Consider the following 20,291-nt stretch of genomic DNA (forward strand, 5'->3'; position numbering starts at 1 on the left):
GGGAGCTGCGCTGCCTGCAGCTTTCCTGGGGGGCCAGGATGTGGGCAGCGACCGCGGGGAAGGGAGCGGGGGGCAGCTGAGCGGTGTGGGGCACGGCTGTGAGCAGCAGCAGCAGGGCTGGGAGCCGCGGGCCGGCGCCGCTCACCCGGTGGGAACCCACGGCAGCAGAACCCACGGCAGCGCCAGGCCCTGCTCCCTCAGCACAGAGATGTTTAGGAAGACGTAGAAAGTGAGTGTAAAATAGCACCCCTGCCAGCTCCTGGGGCTCGCGCCCAGGGTGGGATGTTTGCAGCAGCTCCGTGCTGGAGAGGCGCAGCCTGCGCCCGCCCAGCTCTGCGGCGGAGGAGAACGCGGTGTCAAAGGGCTCCACAGGGATGAAAGGGGCACTGGCAGCGCTGCAGCCCCGTCTGGCAGCCCTCCTCCTCCTCTCCAGCAGCAGGAGGTCAAAGGCACCAGCAGGCTGAAGGGGCACAGCGGTGCAGGGCTGCCCCCGAGGCCTGGAGTGCAACAAAGCAGCTCTGGGCAGCGGCTCCCATCGCTCCCCACTCTGCCCACTGAAGAAGAGCTCAGCAGCATCACTAAGCAAGCACCGGGGCAGCCCCGGCCGACCCAAAGGCGTGCGGGGCAGCGGGGCAGCCAGCACTGAGCGTGGGCACCGCTCCGCACCCCGTGCCATCCCAGGCCCCAGTTCCCCTCACAGCGAAATGTCCGGCGTAGCCTGCAGGCTCTGCCCCGCCGCCCGCTTCTTGGCGCTGCCGCGGCCCTTATCTGCACGCCGGTACGGGTTGTTCCGCAGATCTGCAGCGGGAGAAAGCGCAGAGCGGCAGTGAGCAGCAGCCTGCCGCGTCCTGCCTGCCCCAGCGGTACCCACAGCTGCGGGATGGAACCTTCCTTCACCCCCCGGCTACGAGGCGGAAGGAGAGGAGCCGGGATCCAGCTGTGTGCGCCCCGCTCCCAGCCCTGCCTGCACCCAGTGCTGCAGATCCGCCATGCTGCAGCCCCCACCTGCGCCCCCCGCCCCGTTACCTACGGGCAGCCACTACAGGGGACTCTCCTCGCTGAAGCTCACATCGCAGAAGAGCCGGGACGAGCGCTTGCCCGTCCGGGCCGTGAAAGGAACAGTTTTCAGAGCTGAGCACAGCAATCCAGAGACAGCAAGGAGGAAGGAGGAAAGGAAGAAGGAGCAGAAGAGGTGGAAGAGCCGTGAGACAGGGCAGAGAGGTTGGCAGCCTCGCTGCGTGCGACAGGAAGGTGCTGAAGGTGGGCCTGGGCTCTGCGCAGCGCTCGGGGCCCTCCGCTCCTTGCTGACACCCCCATATCCCCGAGGCTGTCCTTGTTGTGCCACAGACTGCAGAGCTGGGGGCCGGGCCCAGAACACCACTGTGTGATGAGCCGTGAACCCACCCAATGTCCTGCCCTCAGGGGCCCTGTGCTGGCATGGCCTGAGCCCCAGGCGTGCAGGGGGGATGCCCAGCCGCTCACCTGAAATAATGTCCTCGATGGCCCCGTCTTTGCCTTCATAAATGAGCGGCTCCTTCACCATCTGCTTCTTCTTCAGCTCAGCAATCATGTCCATCTGCTGCCGCTTGGCTTTCTGGAATGGTGACTGCAGAGGGGGCAGCAGAGTGAGCAGTGCATCCCGTGCTGCCCATCTCCCCCAGCCCAGCTGGAAGAAGCCTTTTGCTCTCTCCCAGAGGCAGTGTGCTCTGGGTGCAGTGAGGCCGCCCCACGAGGGCACAGACAGATCCGGGCTGCTGCCTCCTGACTGTGGCTGAGTGGGGTTTGCTGGGGCAGTGACGCTGCGGGGCCCTGTCCCAGCACCAGGTACCTTCAGGTCGAGCTGCTCCTCACTGCCGGGGCGGCCGGACTCTGCCTCCTTGGCCGCAGCCTCTTGTTTCTTCCACAGCTCGATGTCCTGCTCTGCTTTCTGAGGAGAGGCACAGGGAGGGCCTGCTGAGCTGGGGGCTGCTGCAGGGCTGGGGGGAGCACAGTGCCCTCCTCCCCCTCCTTGGAGGTCCCCAGCAGCCCAGCCTGGCACCTTCAGGGAGCCAGGATCTGCAGCTGCCCCAAAGGATGACTCCGAGTGCCGGGGTTCATGTGACCAGCGAGCCCCTGGCTTCATTTGTGGCTTTGTCCCCTCCCAACCCCCAGGAACAGGACATCCCCATTCCCTCTTACCTTGTAGGCTCTGATGAAGCGCATGAACATGGGGAAGAAAGTAGTGGGGGGACTGGTCTTGGGGTTCTCCCCAAAGTATTCCACGGCCGACTCATAGGCCTCCTGTGAGCAGAGGCAGAGATATAGGGGCTGGGGGCTCGCAGCAGCCCTCCAGGGGGCACAGGCGTGAGCAGAGAGCGCCCCGTGGCATCCCCACACAGGACTGGGGGCCCAACACCCACCTTGGCAGTTTTGCTGTCGGCTTGCAGCTTCTCCATCAGCTCCGTGTTGGCCTTGAGGAACTCCTTGAGCACGAGGCTGTCGTCCTGCCGCATGAACTCCTTGCGGGTGAGCTCCATGCCCTGCTGCAGGCTCCGCACGTCCTGCAACACGCCGTCCAGGGACACTGCGGGGAGGGCGGTCAGCAACCAGCTCCAGGGTCAGGGCGGGCTCAGACGGTCCCCAGGTGGGGGCTGCACCCGCCATGGCCCCCAGCCCCATGCCCACAGGTGCTACCTGTGCCCGCCTTGTCAAGGAAATGCAGCTCGGTGTGGAAGCCGGTCAGCTCGGGGTACTTCTCTGTGATCACCCGCACCAGGTAATGCAGCAGTGTCTGCTTACGGTCTGTTGATTTCATCTCCAGCAGCTGGGAGAGAGCAGTGTTAGCCCTGTCCTGCATCCCACTGCCCAACGCTCCCTGCTCGGGGTAGCCCTCGTTGCTCACAGCTGGTTCCCATGTCCTTCTGTGCACACACACCATTCCATCTCCATACCTGTTCCTTGTGCCCCTCCATCCCCACAGCTGCTCTCTATATCCCTCCAAACCCCATGGTTAGTTCTCACACTCCTCCAAACCCCACAGCCAGTCCCCACCTCCCACCATCTCCATACCTGCTCCAATGTATCCCTCTGTCCCCCCAGCTAGCTCTGTGTCTCTCCATCCCTACAGCTGCTCCCCAGGCCCTTTATCCCTACAGCTGCTCCCCACACCCTTCCACCCCACGCCTGCTTCCCGTGTCCCCCTCACCCACAGCAGGTCACTGCATCCCTCTTCCCACGGTGCATCCCCGTGCAGTGACACTGCCTGCACACCAGACCCGCACCCAACGTACCGCATCGAGGCTCTGCAGGCGGAAGCCATAGGCTGCCCCACGCTTGCTGCTGTTCATATAGTTCCCAAAGGCCAGGACGATCTGAGGAGACGCCCCAGACAGGTCGGCATCGCACCCCAGCAGCCCCCCGTGCCCCTGGGTCCCCCACTGGGGCTGCCCCTCACGCCCCTCACCTCGAGGATGTTGCGCAGCTTGCTGGAAGACTTGAGGGACATGGAGGCGGCGATGATGGCGTTGAGTTGCTGTGGGTGGGAGGGAAGCACGTGAGTCTCACCGCAGGATGCCGCCCCCTCGCAGCCTCCCCAGCGCCGCCCGTGGCCCCACGCACCGGCATGAGCAGCTGGGCCGTGTCGCTGAAGTTGCCCAGGAAGATCATGACGTTCATGCGCTCGGCCAGGCGCGGGATCTTGCTGAAGCGGATCATGAACTGGTCCTCCTCCGAGAGCTCCTCCGCAGGCTGCTGCTCCCGCTCGAACTTCCCGATGAGCGTCCGCTCGTACTCAGTGGGCAGGAAGCGCAGCAGCAGCTCCAGGAAATCGAGGCTCAGCGCCTGCTGGTCGTACCTGCAGCACAACGGGCTGCACCCCACCACCGCCACCACCCCGAAGCGCAGCCCGCCCCGCGCCACCCCAAGCGCTCAGTGTGACCTCACCCCGCTGAGGAGGGGACACTCACGTCTCAATGGCCGTGCAGATGTCCTGGATGCTGCGGCCGCCTTTGCGGAGTGTGATGGCCAGGTTCTTGGCCCTGTTGGACTCCATGAGCGTGACCTTGCTGGGGGCTTTCTGTGTGGCCTTCACCTTTAGGGCGCTGATGTCCAGGCCGGGGCCCTGCGCTTTGGTCTTGAACTGCTCCTCAAAATCACTCATGTCCAGCTCCTGCGGGGACACAGGGCTGAGGGCAGTGGTGGGGCTGTGGTGGGACACAGGGGACGGGGCTGCGGCCAGAGGACTGTGACAGGATAAGTGGGACAGGGAAAAGGAAGAGGATGGAGGGAGAGGATGAGGAGGCGGAGAGGGGATGAGGACAGGACAGGGATAGGACAAGAGGACAGGGAGAGACAAGAGAATAATGAGGGGGTAAGGGAACAAAGTGAAGGGAGTGGGATAAAGGCAAAGGATGAAGATGAGGAAGAAGATGTAGGCAGAATGAGATGGAGCGAGGAGACAAGGAGGGGCAACAGGAAGACAACAGCACAGGCCCCATGTTGCTTCCTTCTGTCATGCTGACCTCCATCTCCTCCGAGGCTGCAGCCCCGTGAGGCAGTGACACAGATGGGTGCCACGTGGGCGCAAGTTCAAAGCCAGCACGGCCGCAATGCGGGTGCACGGGGTAACATCAGTGCGGCTGCAGCAAGGACTGGGGTGCCAGCCGTGCTGAGCCCCCTCCTCCCAACCCCCCCCTGCCCACATGGCCTCACCTGCAGCACTTTCTCATCGTTGAGCTCGGTGAAGACGGTGCCGTCAATCTGGCTCGGTTTCAGTGCAACCCAGTTAAACACAGGCATGCGGAACTTGGTCTGGATCGGCTTCTTCACCTTCACTGCAGGGAGAGAGCAGGGCAGTGTCACTGGGGGGCCAAGCCCCACCGCAGCGTGCTCATAGAAACATCCCAGCATTCCCAGGACCAACTCACCTGAACCGTTGGCAGTGGGGGGGGCACCTGGCCCAGCGTGGGGCTGCCCACCGAGCGGTGGCGGTGGCGGTGGCGGTGGCACAGGGCCCTCCGGGCCCCCAGGGAGCGGCGGGGGTGGTGGGGGTACCTGGGCACCTGGCAGTGGAGGGGCTGGGGGAGGCGTGATGCCTGTGGACAGTGGGGAGGCAGGGGGTACGGGGGGCCCAGGCTCAGCCCCAGGCAGCGGCGGGGGGGGTGGCGGTGAGGGTGGTGGTGGGGCAGCGGGTGCTGGGGCAGGAGATGGAGCTGGAGCCGGAGTATCTGCAAACAGAAAGAAGTGGGTGAGTCGACGCTACAGCAGGGCACAGGGCCACTGCCAAGATCCACTGCCACCGGGTGATCCCGCATCCCTGGGCACATCCCCGCACCCCCCACCTCAGTGACCTTTGCTGCGTCCCAAATACGCTGCTACTCCTCCTCCGTGCCACCCGTCCCAAACATGAAAGGGACATCGGGGACACGGCAGGCAGCCACCATTTCCCTGCACCCGTAGTACCTGTGCTGGTGGCGGTGGCCTCTCCGGTTACCACGGGGGCTGCTGTAGTTTCTATGACGACGGGGACAATTTCGATGGCGACGTCTCCATCGGGCCCACGCAGGATCTGCACTAACCCCTTCTCCTCCAGCTCCGCCAGCCGCCGCTCCAGCGCCAGCCGATAGCACTCCTGTGGCTGCGGGGTCGGCGGGCTGGGCGGCCGCGGCGGGCTGAGCTGCTCCTGCAGCGGGGACAAAACCCAGAGTGTCACCAATGTCCCCCTCGCATCCCAAACGAGGCTCCCCATGCACGGCAGCACCGCAGCACCCGCGGGCGCTCACCCGCAGCGCCTCCAGCTCTCGCCGCGCCTGGCTCAGCTGCTTCTCCAGCTCCGCTATCTTGGCCATGGAGTCGTTCTCCGCATCCTGCAGCTTCTCCGTCAGCTGTGTGGGATGAGGGATGAGGCACCGTTGCTCAGCCGCGGCCGCCACCCGCCCCGAGCGGGGTTTGCGTCAGCAGCTCCGGCCCCCGCGCCCACGTCCCACCTGGCTGACGTGCTCCTCCAGCTCCTCCATGTGCTCCAGCACGGCCGTCTTGGTCTCTGAGTCCTCCAGCATGGCCCCCACATCAAAGACGTTGTCCAGGTAGGCTTGGATCTGTACCTGCAGCTTGTCGCTCTCGGTGAGACGCAGGCTCTGCCGTGGGACGGCCGGTGGCACCGTCACGGCCGGTGACAACCACAGCGTCCACCCGCCCCCATCCCACCACCAGAATCATGGAGGGTCTTGGGGAAGTGCAGCACCACCCACCTCCAGGTACTGGTCGAGCCCCAGGTGGGTGAACTCGTACTGCAGGAAGACGCGGAAGTTCATGTTCTCCACCGAGTGCACCACGATGTTGATGAACTGCATGCAGGCGACCTGCAGGATGGGAGCAGGCTCAGCATGGCCCCGGGCACAGCATGGTGGCCCTGGGGACACGGTTCCCTGTGGGCTGCGCGGTGGCTTCACTGTCTTGGGGGGCTGGGAAACAGCCAGCTGCTCAGCAGCCCTTGGGGACACAATGGTCTGGGGGCACCGATGTGGCTCAGTGGCTCACAGGCACAGAATGGCATGCTGGCTCGGAGACACAACGCCCTGGGGACAGCACAGCCCCGTCTGACTGTCCTTGGGACCCTGGGGAGGGACCAGCAGCTCCTGGGGACATAGCACAGCGGGGACAGCCCCATATCTGGAGACACGGCCAAGTGGTGGACCATGGGAGCTGCCCCCAAGGCGGGAGGCTGCAGGTCCTCAGGCTGTGGGTGCCCTGCCTTACGAACACTCACCATGAAGTCGATGTTGCTGTCCTCGTTTCGGAAATACTCCATCAGTTTCTCAAAGCGGTTCTTCTCACCGCAGACCTGGAATGGGAGCAGGGGCTGAGGGCTGGGAAGGGCAGGGACAGAGTGGGCAACTCTGGGGGTGTTAGGGCAGCACGTGCCACTGGCAAGGCCTCTCCAGCCCTGCTGGGTGCTGCTCAGTGCCATGGTCCAGCTGGGATGTGGCCCTGGAGACAAGTGCTGGCATGGGAACATCGTTCCCAACAGTTCAAGTGGCCTCAAATGAGTTAGGAGATGGGAATTTTTAAGATCAAAGGTGTTCCAATGGGGCAGGGCTCTGCTGCACTAAAGGAAACTGAGGCAAAAGCACAGGTATCATCATGGAGACACTGTATCCCTGCTGGAGACTCACCTCCTTGAAGTTGTCAAAGGCAGCGAGGATAATGTCATGACCACCTCGGACCAGGCAGACAGCAGCCAGCAGCTCCAGCACAAGCGCCTTTGTCCTGTGGGGACACAGGAATGAACCAGGGCTGTGGGGTGTGTGAGGGGACAGGGGACAGATCCTACCTGGCATTCCTGTTGTTGAGGCTCAGGGTGATCTCATTGACACAGGCTGGGTGGTTCATCACCAGGCTGAAGCCAGACTGGGGGGAAAAGGATTATGAATGAGGTCAGGCATCCTCTGGCCCACCCCAAGGACGCCAAGGATCCTGTGACACGTCCCTGCCATGGTCCCACTGTACAGGTGGCTGAGTGAGGACGTTTGAGTGCAAAGACTGGGTGTCCCTATGCCATTAGGGCTTGGGGACAGAGGACGTGCACTCCTCCTCCTCATCCATCCCAGTGCCCTGAAGAGGGCAGCACAGGGGCCGGAAGCTTTTGGGGGCCCTCAGGGATCCCTGAGCATGCTGCCAGTGCCCACCTGGTAGTTCATGATGGCACGGAGACACATGATGCAGACATGGACATCATCCTTCTGGTTGACGATGCGAGAATTCCTCAGTGCCTTCCTGCTGTGCGAGGGGTTGAGCCTGCCAGGCAAGAAGGCAGCTGAGCAGGGGGCAGCCGGGGGCAGCTGGGGGGCGCAGCGCAAGCAGGGCAGGGGCAGCGCAGGGGTGGGCGGCCAAAGGGATCAGGCAGCGGCCTTGGTGGGCCTGGGCTCACCAGCCAGCAGCAGAAACCCAGAAACCAAGCCAGTTGCATCCCAAAATGAGGGAGACCCCATGTCTGGCTCAGTGGCCATTCCCATCTGCAAGCCCAAGGGACTCTTGGCACCAGGAGTGGGCCATGGTGGGGCCGAGGTGGCAGGAAGGCCAGGTGCCCTTTGTGCATGGGTGGTCTTGGAGGCTCACCGGGGCGAATAGGAGCTGCCAGGTGACCTGGGGCAACTGTCCCCATCGCTGCCCGGGGCGCTGCAGGGGACGCTGGGGTGGACGTGGTGGAGGAGGGTGTGGATGTGCTGGTTCGAGAGGCAGCAGCTGGAGGCACGTTAGAGCCTGCAGATAGGAGGGAGAAACAGGGCTCCCGCGCGGCCCATGGGGTGGCTGGGGCACAGAGCTGGGGGCCAGGGGAACACAGGTGAGGGGCAAGCAGGGTGGCTGCTGCCGCTCGCAGAGGCTGGCATCAAGCACCAAAGTGCTGCCGTTCTAAGCCTGTGACCAGGCTGAGGCATGGTGAGTGACAAAGGGCTGGGACCCCGCGGGTGCCACATCCGAGCCATCGCTCCTGACCTGTCCCTGGGGTTGGGGACACACCGGCTCCTCCGGAGGTGCTGGCAGGTGGCGAGAGGCCCTGCAGTCCTCAGGGAGCCCCCAGCCACGCTATGACAGCTGTCTCCCTTCCCAGGACGGCCACAGCTGGGTGTCCCCTCAGACCGCCCTGACTACTGGGGACAACTGCAGGGATTGTCCCCACACCAGAGCCAGCAGTGAGTCAGGGGGGTCTGCACAGCCCCACTATGGCATCTGCCACACCAGCACCCCGGCCCCGTCACCTACCGTTAGCACATCCCCCGGCAGCGTGCAAGAGAAGAGCGGGGTTAGAAGAGGGCTGCAGGGTTAGCAAGCGAGAGCTGCCAGCCGGCTGGGCCCGCTCAGAGGGCGCAGGCCTGGTCACGTTCAAACCCTCGCTGCTTTTAAACCCTCCCATGCCCGATGAAGCAGTGGGTTGGGGATTTGCTTCCCCAAATCTCAAGCAGCTCTGATTTTGCTCATTCACAGATCACCCCACTCCTGCTTTTGGCCAGGGCATCCCACAGCAGGGAGCTATGCTGAGAACGGATCCAATCGTGCTTCTGCCCTGCCTCCTAGCAGGGTTTATCCACTGCTGGGAGCACACGTGGCTTTGTCCCTCCTCAGTCCCCCACGCAGTGACGGGAATCCATTTTTAGGACCAGGACTGCATCTCCCTGCCGAGCCCCTCAGAGCTGGCACAGCACGGCATGGCGGGCTGGGGGGCAGCGAGGCAGAGTGGGGTCCGGTGCTGGGGTGCTGCATGTTACCTGACGGTGAGGTGCCGCACTTTGGAGATGCCGTGTGTGGGAGATGAGGAGTTGCTTTTGCTCAGGTCCTCAACTGACCGCTCCAGGGGTTTGCCCTTTTCAGAGCCCGGGCTGCCATTCTCAGTGCTCTCCATGTCATACCTGGTGGCCCACGGGGGGCAGGGACAGACGGGCAAGGAGCAACGTCAATGCCAGCAGACACATGGGGACACTAAGGGCTGTGAACGTGGGCTGTTCAGAGCCCCCCAAGCCCGCCCAGCCCCTCTGAGCCTGACCCCAGCCCAGTGACGGAGCATCAGGGCAGGGGATCAGGGGAAAAGGGGTGGCTGGAATGCCAGTGGCAGCGGGGACGTACGCGACAGAGCACTGGGCAAAGGCGAGGTACTCCAGCAGCACATCCAGCCCCTTGTTCTCCTCGTTGAGAAACTCCTGGACCCAGCTGGGGAGAAGAGGGGTTAGTGGGGTATTCCAACCCTTCTCTACCTCCCACCTCCCCTTCCACATCCCCAGCAGAGGGTGGGGAAGGCACCTAGGCACACCCTGGCCAATGTTCCCAGACATTATGTTAGGACATGCAGGGGACATGGCACCACGTGCCATCTCTTCAAGACAGGTGTGTCACAAAATCCCAGCGCCTGACCTGCAAGGGACACAGCCCACGGGCTCTGCTGCCACCCCTAAGGAACAGCCCAGCAGCAGCAGGTCCCCATGCCCAAATAAGAACATAGGCAACCATCCTGCCACAAGGAACCAGGGCACCCAGTGTGGGGGGCAGGGTCCCATAGGTGGCAGTGAACTGGCATGGCCAAAATGGGAACTGGGTTCTGCAGCAGTCAGAGCACAGCTGGCTGCTGCCTCAGCACCTCCATCCTCTCATCAGAGTCCTCCCAGACATGCAGGATGAGGCTACCAGCCTCTACCTGTGCCTCCACATCGCACTGTCACCCCCACAGCCAGAAGCCACCAGCACGTGAGCCTCTGCCCCATGATGTCCATGATCCCCACTCCTTACCCAATGTAGTTGGTCCTCAAGGAAATCTCCAGCTCCCGGAGCACCTGTGTTGACTCCTGCACTCGTCGCTTGAACTGAGGGAACAGGGACAGCCAAAGGGTCACTAGGCTGGTGACCAGCACAGGAGAACAAAGGCAGACTCACAAGGTGTAAGGCAGCCCTCACCTTCCTGCTCACACCACCCGTGTCCAAGTAGCTCTTCAGCTTCTGGATGTAGGCAGACGGCGGGTTTTTCACCTGGAAACGCTCCTACAAACCACACAGAGAGGCTGAAGCCAGGACATCTGCATGCAGCATGGGGAAATGTCCCAGCTCCCAGCGCTGCCCAGAAGCACAGCAGCCACCCACCCCCTGTACTGCAGATGGCCGCCTATAAATGTTTAATCAGGTTAATAAGCTGCTGTCTCACTAATGCAGATGGATGCCAGCACTCGGATTCACCGCTTCAGCCTCATGTACCAGCAGCCACCAACTGTGAGTGGCATTTGGGGATACGGCCAGGAGCAGGGCCAGCAAGGTGCCACGCAGCACTCAGACCTCACCTGGTCACAGACAAGTTCCCACTTCTTCTCATTGTCGTACTGGCTGAGCAGCTTCATCTTGTCTGGGGGCAGGTTCATGGAGCTCTGTGGGGAGACAGGTGTCAGGGGCACGGCTGTCCCCAGAGTCCCCTCTGGGCACGTGGTGCTCCCCATTCATTCAGCACCCAGTGCCTCTGTTTGCTGGTGGGACCATGGGGACATTGCCATCCCCAGGATGTGTTCATGTCATCATCAGGCATCACAGACCTATCAGCAACGTTCCCTGTCCAAGGGTGTCTGGAATCCCCACTGCAGAGGGCACAGGAGCTGGGGGACAGGAGGTGCTGGGGGGAATTGAAGTCACCCCTCCACGTCACAAGGGCGCAAAACTCTCGGCCTCAGCCATCCTGGATCCAAGTCCAGCAGCACCACCACCTTGAGTGGTGACCCAGGCTGGGGACGGGGCTGAGCCTCCACGGCCTGAGGGTGACGGATGGCCCGGAGCCCTGCCGCAGGCACACAACAGGCACAGATGGTGAAATCAGTGTTTATTTGTGGACACGATCTGAGGGCAGGGTGCTGCATGTCACCACGTCCCTTCGTGCCAGCGTTGCACAACGCAGCTGCGCCGCCTCCCCACCCAGCAGCCTCTCCACCACCGCGGTCGCCCGAGCAGGACGTGACGTGGTTTCCGCTCCCCAAATGGCAAGAGGCAGCCACCAAAACTGCTGCTCACCAAGTCTGGGGGCCCTGGGACACCCCAGGCTCAGCTCCTGCCTGCAGGGCACCAAAGTGCAGAGTGCCAGCGCGTCTCAGGGGTGTGGGGACACTGCGGGGCGACCTGCAGAGCCTCGGGGGACCTCCACTGTGCCTCCGGCACGGCACACATACCTCGAGTTTAAAAGGTCTGAGATTTGATTTCCCAAAAGAGGAATTTTTCGGAGGTTCAGCCCCAAGAAAAGCAGGAGCAGAGCCTGGAAAAGCCATGGCCTGGCAAGACAGAGCGACGGCACATGGAGACAGTGCACAGATCCAACCCCGTTGAGTCAGCTTAACCTCCAGTTTTGGGCTACCCCAGCGCAGGGCTGTAAGATGCAGTCACCAGTGGGCGCAGCCCTTGGGACACCCACATCCCTGGGGAATCCCACAAGGGTTTGGCCAGGATTTGAGCCAATCAGGGAGGGATGCAGGCAGCCACAGAGGAGCCCAGAGGAGAAGTGCCAGCACGCCAGGAAGGACCGGAAACCTCAGCGCCCACCTCCCACCAACGACCTGTTGGGCTGCTTTTGCAACAAACCAAACCGGGTGATGGGGGAAGGAAGGAGCCTGCACAGAGGCCGAAGCCATGGCCACCGAGCTGCCTGGAGACCCAGGCCACCATGTCGAGCCGGTGTTTGGCTGGATTTGGCCAGGCTGCCTGGAGCCAGCTGCTTCCCCCCACCTGTCCACAGCAGGTGAGCTCAGCACCAACACCAAAATTATGCAGCGAGGCCACAAACAGCCTCACTGCGAGGCCACCAGGCTGCATCAGATGGGCCCTGGGAAGGTATGGCAGTGACACAGCCCAGGTTGCTGCACAGGACCTGCCGTGGGTGACTGACACCCCCAGTGCTCTTCCTGCTGGGGAGCCCTGTCCTCATAGATTCCCCTGTTTATGTGAACAGATGGGAGCCTGCAGACCCCAAGCCCACAGCACATGTATAAGCTTTGCACTGGACTGTTCCAAAGGCTGAACATAGAATGTCCTGAGCTGGAAGGGACCCACAGAGATCACCGAGTGTGAATCCTGGCTTCCCCCAAGACAATCCAAAAATTAAACCAGCAGGGCCTGATTTTACCAGCTGTGAAGCTCTGAAAAGCCAAGAACAAACCTCACTGATGGGACAGGGCCTTGCATGGACTCCCTGCCCCAAGAATGCAGGCAGAGTGGGATGTCAGAGATGTTCCTACAGAGGTGGCCATGCTGGGCTCTGCCACCAACCCCTGCTGTCCCCAGTGAGGGCACAGCCCCTTCCTCACAAAGCAGGGCTGGGCCCGGGGGCAGGATGTGGCACTGTCTGGGTTACAAACAGGGTGGCGGATGCCTTCCCCACAAAGGCACGTGGTGCAGGGGAAGGAAGTGGCCTCCTACCCAGGACACTCTGCTGTGGTCCATGGCGTCAGCCAGGAGCACAAATAAGCTGGTTCTCACTTCTTGATGGAGGCCCTGGTGCTGCTGGGGGCATGGGGCAGAGCGGGAGATGTGATGCAAGGAGACCTTGCAGGTGGCAAAGGCAGGATTCAGCGCTCCTCCTTGGGTGATAGGGATGGTGAGGACAAGGATGGAGGGGACAAGGGGACTTACCCCAGCAATCACATCCCAGACTGGAAACCTCATCCCACCCAGCACCCACTGTCAAGCCCATCTCCATCCCACTGTGCCATGGGGTGCACCCCCAGCAGGCTGCACAACCCACGAGGGCAGACACAGCTGCTGAGCAGCACTGCTGCCTGCCATGCTCCTGGCAGCCTGAACAGATGCCACCAAGTGTCCCTCAGGGGCCCAACATCTCCAGCACCTGCAGTGACATCTCAGCGATGCCCTGGCTGGAGGTGGCTGGCTGCGACCCTCACCACAGCAAAGCCAGCATGGGGAGAACTTGCTGCAGGGTTATGCAGGGACTTACCCTGCACCTGAAACCAGACAGGGGGAGGCAGCACCTACATCATTTCCCACTACGAAAAGGACTTCTGGTTGTACAGCAGCAGCATGAGGCCACGCAGAGGAACCCTGCTGGGCAGGCTGAGGGGTTCTGGGTGTCAGGCACTCCCTTTTTATTCCACACCCCGAGAAGCTTCAAGCAGGGCCAGTCTCTACACTCTGAGAGAAAATTAAAAGCATCCACCACGGAAGTGTTAGCTCTGCAAAACACGCGCAGTGCTGCTGTTGCTGGTTGGCTGCCCGGACAGCTCGAGTGAAACCCAGACTGAAACAAGACGCCCGTTGCTTAGGGATCCTGGCTGAGCTGCTGAGGCATCTTCTGTGGTTTCCCGACCTGCACGGGGCTGTGGGGAGAGAGGGGCAGCGCGTGGGGCTGAGAACTGGAAGCTCACGTGCAGATCTGTGTGAGCAGCAGTGTCAGGGCACACGGCAGACGCAGAGCCACACAGCAGCAATGGGAAGCTGCTCCCAGCCCAGCGTAAAGGCCCAGATGCCGGGCAGCAGCGACAGGACAGCACCCAGCTCAAGGCCACAGGGAAGAGTGATGACAGCAGAAAGGTGGGCTGGCAGCCAACGGGATGTGCCAGTCCCAGGACGCTCCAACCCTTGTGGTGATGCTGTGAAAGTGATGCTCCTGCCAGGCAGGGCTTGGAGCACGCCCGCTCTGTGGCACAGCTCTTCCTACATTGCCCCCCAGTGAGAGGCACCAGCCCTATCCCGCTCCAGCAAGCACATCTCTCCTTGCTACGCTGGCGCGGCACAGGGGCCACAACCTCTTCCCAAGGCTCAGTGCCAGGTACAGGGGCAGCCTGAGCTCTCCCAAACCCCAGCACACAGCTACCGGGGCTGGGCAGCACTCCCAGGAGCACCTCACCCTGCGAGGGAGTCCCATGGCCAGGTTCCAAACCTGCCAGGTGTCAGAGGGGAAAGGCTGGTGGGGAAGCAGGCAGCGCCCCACCAAGGGCCAGAGCCCAAAGGAGAGTAAGGAGTTGCTAAGGGACAGGCACTGCTACCACGCAGCTGCGGCCAAAGCCTCCCTGCTGCCTGCTGCTCCCGGCTCTATTTTAAGCACAAGCAGAAGCTGCTCTGAGCACAGGCGGGGAAATGAGACTTGTCAGCCACACTCAGCTCCCCACCGAGTGTCCGCCTGGTGCCAGCATGGAGGGGGATCCCCACATCAGGACACCCTCCGGATTCAGCCAAGGGCTGAGCCAGACACAAAGCACAGGCTTCCTTCCCATCACCGAGCTGTGCGGGCAAACGTCCCTGCATGGGGACACTGGGGACATCAGCAGAGCTGCACAGGAGCCCTGACAGCATGGCACCATCCCGCATGTTGCTGTGCTGTACAGGGACCAGGCTGGGGACGGATCCAGCAGGAAGCAGGGCACCGTTTGCCTTTCCTGGGTGAGATCCCCGAGCACACAGCACGGCTGCAACTGAGGCTCACTGCGACCGACCCCAGCGCCGCTCTCCGGCCAGCGGTCCATCTGCAAACATCTGCAGGGTGACGTTTGCTGGTTCCCCAGGACAACTGCAAACGCACACCAGTGGCTCCCGGCCACGCGGGGCCCCGCGGCACGCCATGATTCTTCAGCAATGTGAACTTTCTGAGGTCTCCTGGTTTCCATCTCTGCCCTACAGGCTGCCCTGATTTCACAGAGCATTTGCGGATTTTAGGTGATACCAGCAGCTAAACAAGGGCTCTGGGGGAATCTGCCACCCGGCTCCTCAAGGGCTCAGAGAGTTTTTAGGTCTCTGCCCCTTCGGATGTGGCTGATCTCTCTTCCGGGTCCTCAGAGGGGCCAAAGCAAAGCTCTCGTGACCAGCTGAGCAGGGAGCTGCCACGGCTCAGCAGCAAAATCTCCCAGCAGAACCAGCACCGTCCCCATCTGAGAGCCCTCGCAGCTATTTCTGGATGCTCAGGCAGCCCAGCTGTGGTTCACCTCCACCACACCCTCATCTCACTGCTTCATTTAAGCCCTCCCTGGACCTTTGTTTGCTTCTTGATATGTCAAGGGGAAGAACAACACTGAACACACACACCTACTCCTGGCCCAGCCAGGGACTGACTCCTTCCTCCTCCTGTCCCCATATCGCCTAACTCCACAGCCACACCAGCACTTCCCAAATTGCTTGGCACAGAAACAGCCCTGCCATCCCTCTGCCAATGCAGCATCTGTCACGGTGCCCTAGCTGGGAACAAGCCAGAATTTCTGCACTAATACAGAATTTCCAATTTCTGAGCACACGGTGGCAGTTGGGACCCCCAAGACCTCGCTGCTGGCCTGACAGCCCTGGGCTGACTTTCAACCTGGCTTTCTCCCAGTAGCTCTCCCAGTTTGGGATGCCTGCCCAGAAACTGATTTGCACCGATGTGCTCTCACAAGACCAGGATGCAGCAGCCCTGCTATGGCACTGCTGTCCCCAAGGCTCTGTGATGGACCCAGGTCATGTACCAGCAATAGCACAGATGGATCACCAGCACACCACTTCGCACCTTATTGCTAATCCCACACCCTTAGAAGTAAAGAAGTGAATCCATTAACACCAAGAGTTTGTAGAGGTGATTAAAAATACAGTTGGTATATGAGAGGTATATGAGAGAGCCTGAACAGCCACCAAGTGTCCCTCAGGGGCCCAACATCTCCAGCGCCTGCAGTGACATCTCAGCGATGCCCTGGCTGGAGGTGGCTGGCTGCCCTGGCTGGAGGTGGCTGGCTGACCCTCACCACAGCAAAGCCAGCATGGGGAGAACTTGCTGCAGGGTTATGCAGGGACTTACCCTGCACCTGAAACCAGACAGGGGGAGGCAGTTTGTGTGGCTGAAGGTCCTTTGTTCCTGAGTTGTGGGGGTCCTGCTGCTCCCCCTGCCCTGAGTGGGATGGAAGGAGGGGGAAGGGAGCCTCTGTGAAAGGAGGAAGAGAGATTGGGACAGCCAGTTTCACAAGAAGCCTGGTTCCCGTGTCGCTGAAAGCTGCGCGCTCCTCCCAGCAGCTCCCTGCCAGGGACCCAGGAGGGTTGGGAGAGACTTTGGATCTCCACTTTGCCCTTTTTGATCACTTCTCAGTTTAGGCCTTTGAGCCCCTTGGAGCACGCCTAGGCCCCATCTCACCAGCGGAAAGTGGCGTTTCCTGAGGCCTCACAATCGCAGCTGAAGCACCTCAAGGTCCCCATCCCCTTCCTGAAAGCACCGCACGCGTCACCCCAGAGCCATTGCAGGCACAGCCGCAATCTGAACCTCACCCTGCAGTCTGCACCCAAAGCACACAGCAAGTTACAGCAAAGCCCCGTCCTGGGGGTCCCAGGAGCAACCACCCAGACCCTGCGTTGCAGAGCCCTTTATGATCCCTCTGCAGTGACAGCAAACCAAAACAGATGCAGAGGAGTCACAGCCCGTGTCTGCAGGCAAAGCAGACACTTCAGCTGCGATGCCTGTCCCCATAATCCTCCTGTAATTGCTGCACGGCGGAAAAGCCTGTAAATAATCTGTGCTGGGCCGGGCCGGCGGGTCCTGCCTGCCGCGGGGCCACACACACACCGCGGAGCATCTCAGGTCACGGCGCCGGTGCTGCTCCGGCCCTCGTTGTGTAACGGCAGCCGCCGGAGCTGAGCCCGCAGCCGGAGCCGGGCTGCTGCTCCTGCACCGCTTCAGGTGAGCGCATGGGCTCGCTGCAGGGGATAAGGGGATTAAAGCAGCAAATACGAACGCAGAAAGTGTTTCCCTGCTCTCGGTGCATTGCCGACCTGACTTTGCCGTAGAGCTTTTTGGTGAGTGAGGACACACGGGAGCACGACCTTCAGAACGTGCCCCAGCTTCCCACGTGCGGGGCTTTGCGGGGAGGGAGAGTCGCGCTGCTCTCGCCTCCCGCTCCGGAGCTGCAGAGGGAGGAAAGGCCACATCGCTGCGTGCGGGGGAAGGCGCAGGCACGGGGACCGCGTCCAGCACAGCTGTACAGCGAAGGTCACGGCCATCCTTCCCCTCCCAAGGACAGAGAGGAGCTGCCAGCAGCTCAATCCAGCGTTGCCGGTGCCCGGCACTCAGCTCACCTCCTTCTGCTCTGCCTACCCGAGCGCCTCATGGGGCTGTGGGGCTGCAGGAGGGGGGGAATCGCCCCACGGCACAGGGCAGCCGGCGGTTTGCAACAGACCACGCAGCGAGCCTGGGGCTGATCTGCCCAGTTCTCACCCCGGCGCTGAGATGGAGAGAGGGAGGGGGAGAGGGTGAGGGAGAGCGCTGCCGGGATGTGCCGTAGAGGAGCAGGGGAGGAGGTGAGCGAGGCAGGTTGGTATCTGTAGCACCGGCTCGCTGCAGCGTGCACGGCTGGCACTGCTCGCCGGCTACGTGCTGCCAGCTCCGGGCCTGCCGCCGGCTCCTCAGCCCCATCCTTGCGGCTGCAGAGCATCCCCGGGGCCGATTAGCCGATTAGCATCACCCGAGCGGGCAGCACGGAGATCGGGGCATCCCGCCGGCAGTTCCCGTGAGCAACGGGAGGAGACGGCCCACGCCGCGGGGATGGGAAAGGAGGGGAAAAAAAAAAAAAAAGCAGAGCAAAGCCCGGCCAGGACTGCGGCTTCTCCAGGACTCACCAGGACGCGGCTGAAGCGCTCCTCAAGCTCGTCCGCGGAGGGCATGGGCTGCCGGGCGGGCGGCGGCGGCCGCGGTGGGGTGGCGGCGGCGGCGGCGGCGGCGGCGGCGGGGCCCGGAGCCCGGGGGTCTCGGTTCTCTCTGGCAGCAGCCCCCTCCATGCCCCCGGCCGCGTTGCCCATGGCGCTGCCGCCGGGCCCGGGGTGCCCGGGGTGCCGGAGATGGAGAGGAGCGGAGCGGTCACGCTGCAGCGAGCTGGGCTGGGCAGGAAGCGGAGCTGCAGGAGGGATGGGGCGGGTGAGTGTCGGGGTGTTTTTTTCCCCTTCTCTGTCTCTCTTCGCCGCTCGCAACTTCTCCTGGGCGTTATTGAGCCGCAAACGCCTCCCCCCGCCTACACCCCCGCCCCGCGGGCAGGGCTCCGCTGCGCCCCGGTCCCGACCGGCCGCCGTGCCCCCACAGCCCCGCGCCGCAGCCCCGGCACCTGCCGCCCTCCGCCGCAGCCCGGCTCCAGGGTCCCAAAGCCCACGGCTGCGCGGCGCCGGGCTGCGCCTCGGGGCCGGTTTCATTTTAATAATATTTTTGTAAGAAAGGAAAGGAGGGAGACAGATGGGGCTGGGGAGGGCAGTGGGGAAGGCTGGGGGCCCTCCTCTCTTCCTCTTTTCCCCCCGGCTGCCAAAGGAGGACGAGCTGAGGCTGTGCAAATTCACCACACCTCTGGGCAGGACTCTGAGCATCCCCAGCAGCAGGGATGGAGCTCCGGGCAGGGAGGCACCAGCACGCCTCAGGGCTGGGGCATGGATGGATGACAGACAGCTGTGCTGTGCTGTGGATCAGAGATGCGCTGTGACGCTGCCCAGCTCCCCATCCCGGCTCTGGAGGTGCCTCCCCAGGAGCTGACAGGACGCTCTGTGTGGGGACACCTGCCTGTGACAGGCACAGAACTACCCACTGCCCTCGGTAGAGGATGCAGGAAAGGATGAGGCAGCTGTTCTCACCCCGTTAACATGCAGCTCCTGCTTCCTGACAGCCCTGGCAGAGCAAGGAGCAATTCATCTCCTCACAGCTCCTGCTGCACTGGCATCAATAAATGTAGTTCTGAAAAGCTGCCATTACACGAGCACATTATTCCAGATGAGAGATGGAGATAAAGAGCCACCGAGGGCCACGTAAGGATAGAGACCGGGACCCCCTGATGTGTGCCAAGGCCCAGCAGCCCCGCACAGCCCCACTCACCCGCCTGGGCTCCGATGCTGGCTCCATGTCTGCCTGGGTGCCGCAGCATCTCCTGATCTGCAAAGTGTGCCTGGTCACCTGCCGAGGTGTCAGGGCAAGCCACCTGCCACTCCAAAGGCCTGTGTGCTGGGAGAATGAGCCAGACCTGTTCTGTCAACCTCTGCTGCAAAGCAGGGATTTTTACCCTCACCACATGGCCTCAAAGTATTCCCACCCTTCTGCAAACCCCAGATCCCACATGGGGATGTGTGACGTGCCCAGGGGAAGGCTGACAGGAGCAAGCTGCCACAGGTTCCTGACCTGACCTCGATGCACCGCTGCACCCTCCTCACACTGAGCACCATTCTCTGTGCCTTGGGAGGCCTGAGAGGAGCCATGGGCAGCTCACAGACACAGAAATTGGGGTCACCCACATTACAGTACATTCCGACATTCCACAGCTTGACTTTGCAGTTTAAATACCTTAGTTTCATTAAATATTTCATCATTTCACTGAATATTTTGCATACAATAAGATCTGCTTCCCTTGATCCCAGCTGGGGTAGATGGCGAGAACAGTCTGCCTGCGCAGGAGAGCCAGCATAGAAAACAGGCCCAAAGATGAGCCCAGGCTGCCCACTGGGCCAGGCTGAGATCCCAAGAGCCAGAGGGGCCCTCCTCTGCAGGGTGCCCCACACCAGGGAGAAGTGCAATCCCTCAAGGGATGCCCCTCGCCAAGGCCAAGTCCCAGCAGAGCAGCACGCTGGCAGGGAGGTGACACAGGGCAAAGCCGAGAGCCTCGGCCACCAGGAGAGGCGGAGATGAGCCCCACGGTCCCGAATCCCGGCCACGGGGAGGGCTCTGACGGCGGGAGGGGAGCAACGGCGGCACGGCACCAACGGCCACGCTGGCACAGCTCCACACGGCGGCCCCGGCTCTGGAGCCGGGCACCAGGAAAGGCAGACGAGCCACTCGCCTCAGCCCCGCAGCAGCAGCTCCGGCTGCTCGGAGAGCT

At 62.3% G+C, this 20,291-nt stretch overlaps 1 protein-coding gene across 1 annotated transcript; it reads right to left on the minus strand.

Moving 5' to 3' along the window:
- Nucleotides 1-694: 694 nt before the first annotated feature.
- Nucleotides 695-18,798, minus strand: FMNL1 (formin like 1; the record flags this gene model as incomplete). The annotated part of the gene is made up of 27 exons (XM_079546962.1): nt 695-798; nt 1,483-1,606; nt 1,829-1,927; nt 2,179-2,280; nt 2,400-2,563; nt 2,674-2,803; nt 3,270-3,350; nt 3,443-3,511; nt 3,598-3,832; nt 3,945-4,147; nt 4,690-4,811; nt 4,905-5,204; nt 5,440-5,659; nt 5,760-5,861; nt 5,964-6,113; nt 6,228-6,338; nt 6,746-6,820; nt 7,152-7,245; nt 7,310-7,386; nt 7,665-7,773; nt 9,243-9,383; nt 9,598-9,681; nt 10,255-10,328; nt 10,420-10,503; nt 10,797-10,880; nt 18,067-18,341; nt 18,546-18,798. 27 exons carry the CDS (start codon nt 18,796-18,798, stop codon nt 695-697), a joined length of 3,666 nt encoding a protein of 1,221 aa, XP_079403088.1.
- Between the last annotated feature and the right edge of the window lie 1,493 nt (nt 18,799-20,291).

The sequence above is a fragment of the Tetrao urogallus genome (assembly GCF_951394365.1).
Source record: "Tetrao urogallus genome assembly, chromosome: 26".
Taxonomy (NCBI): Eukaryota; Metazoa; Chordata; class Aves; order Galliformes; family Phasianidae; genus Tetrao; species Tetrao urogallus.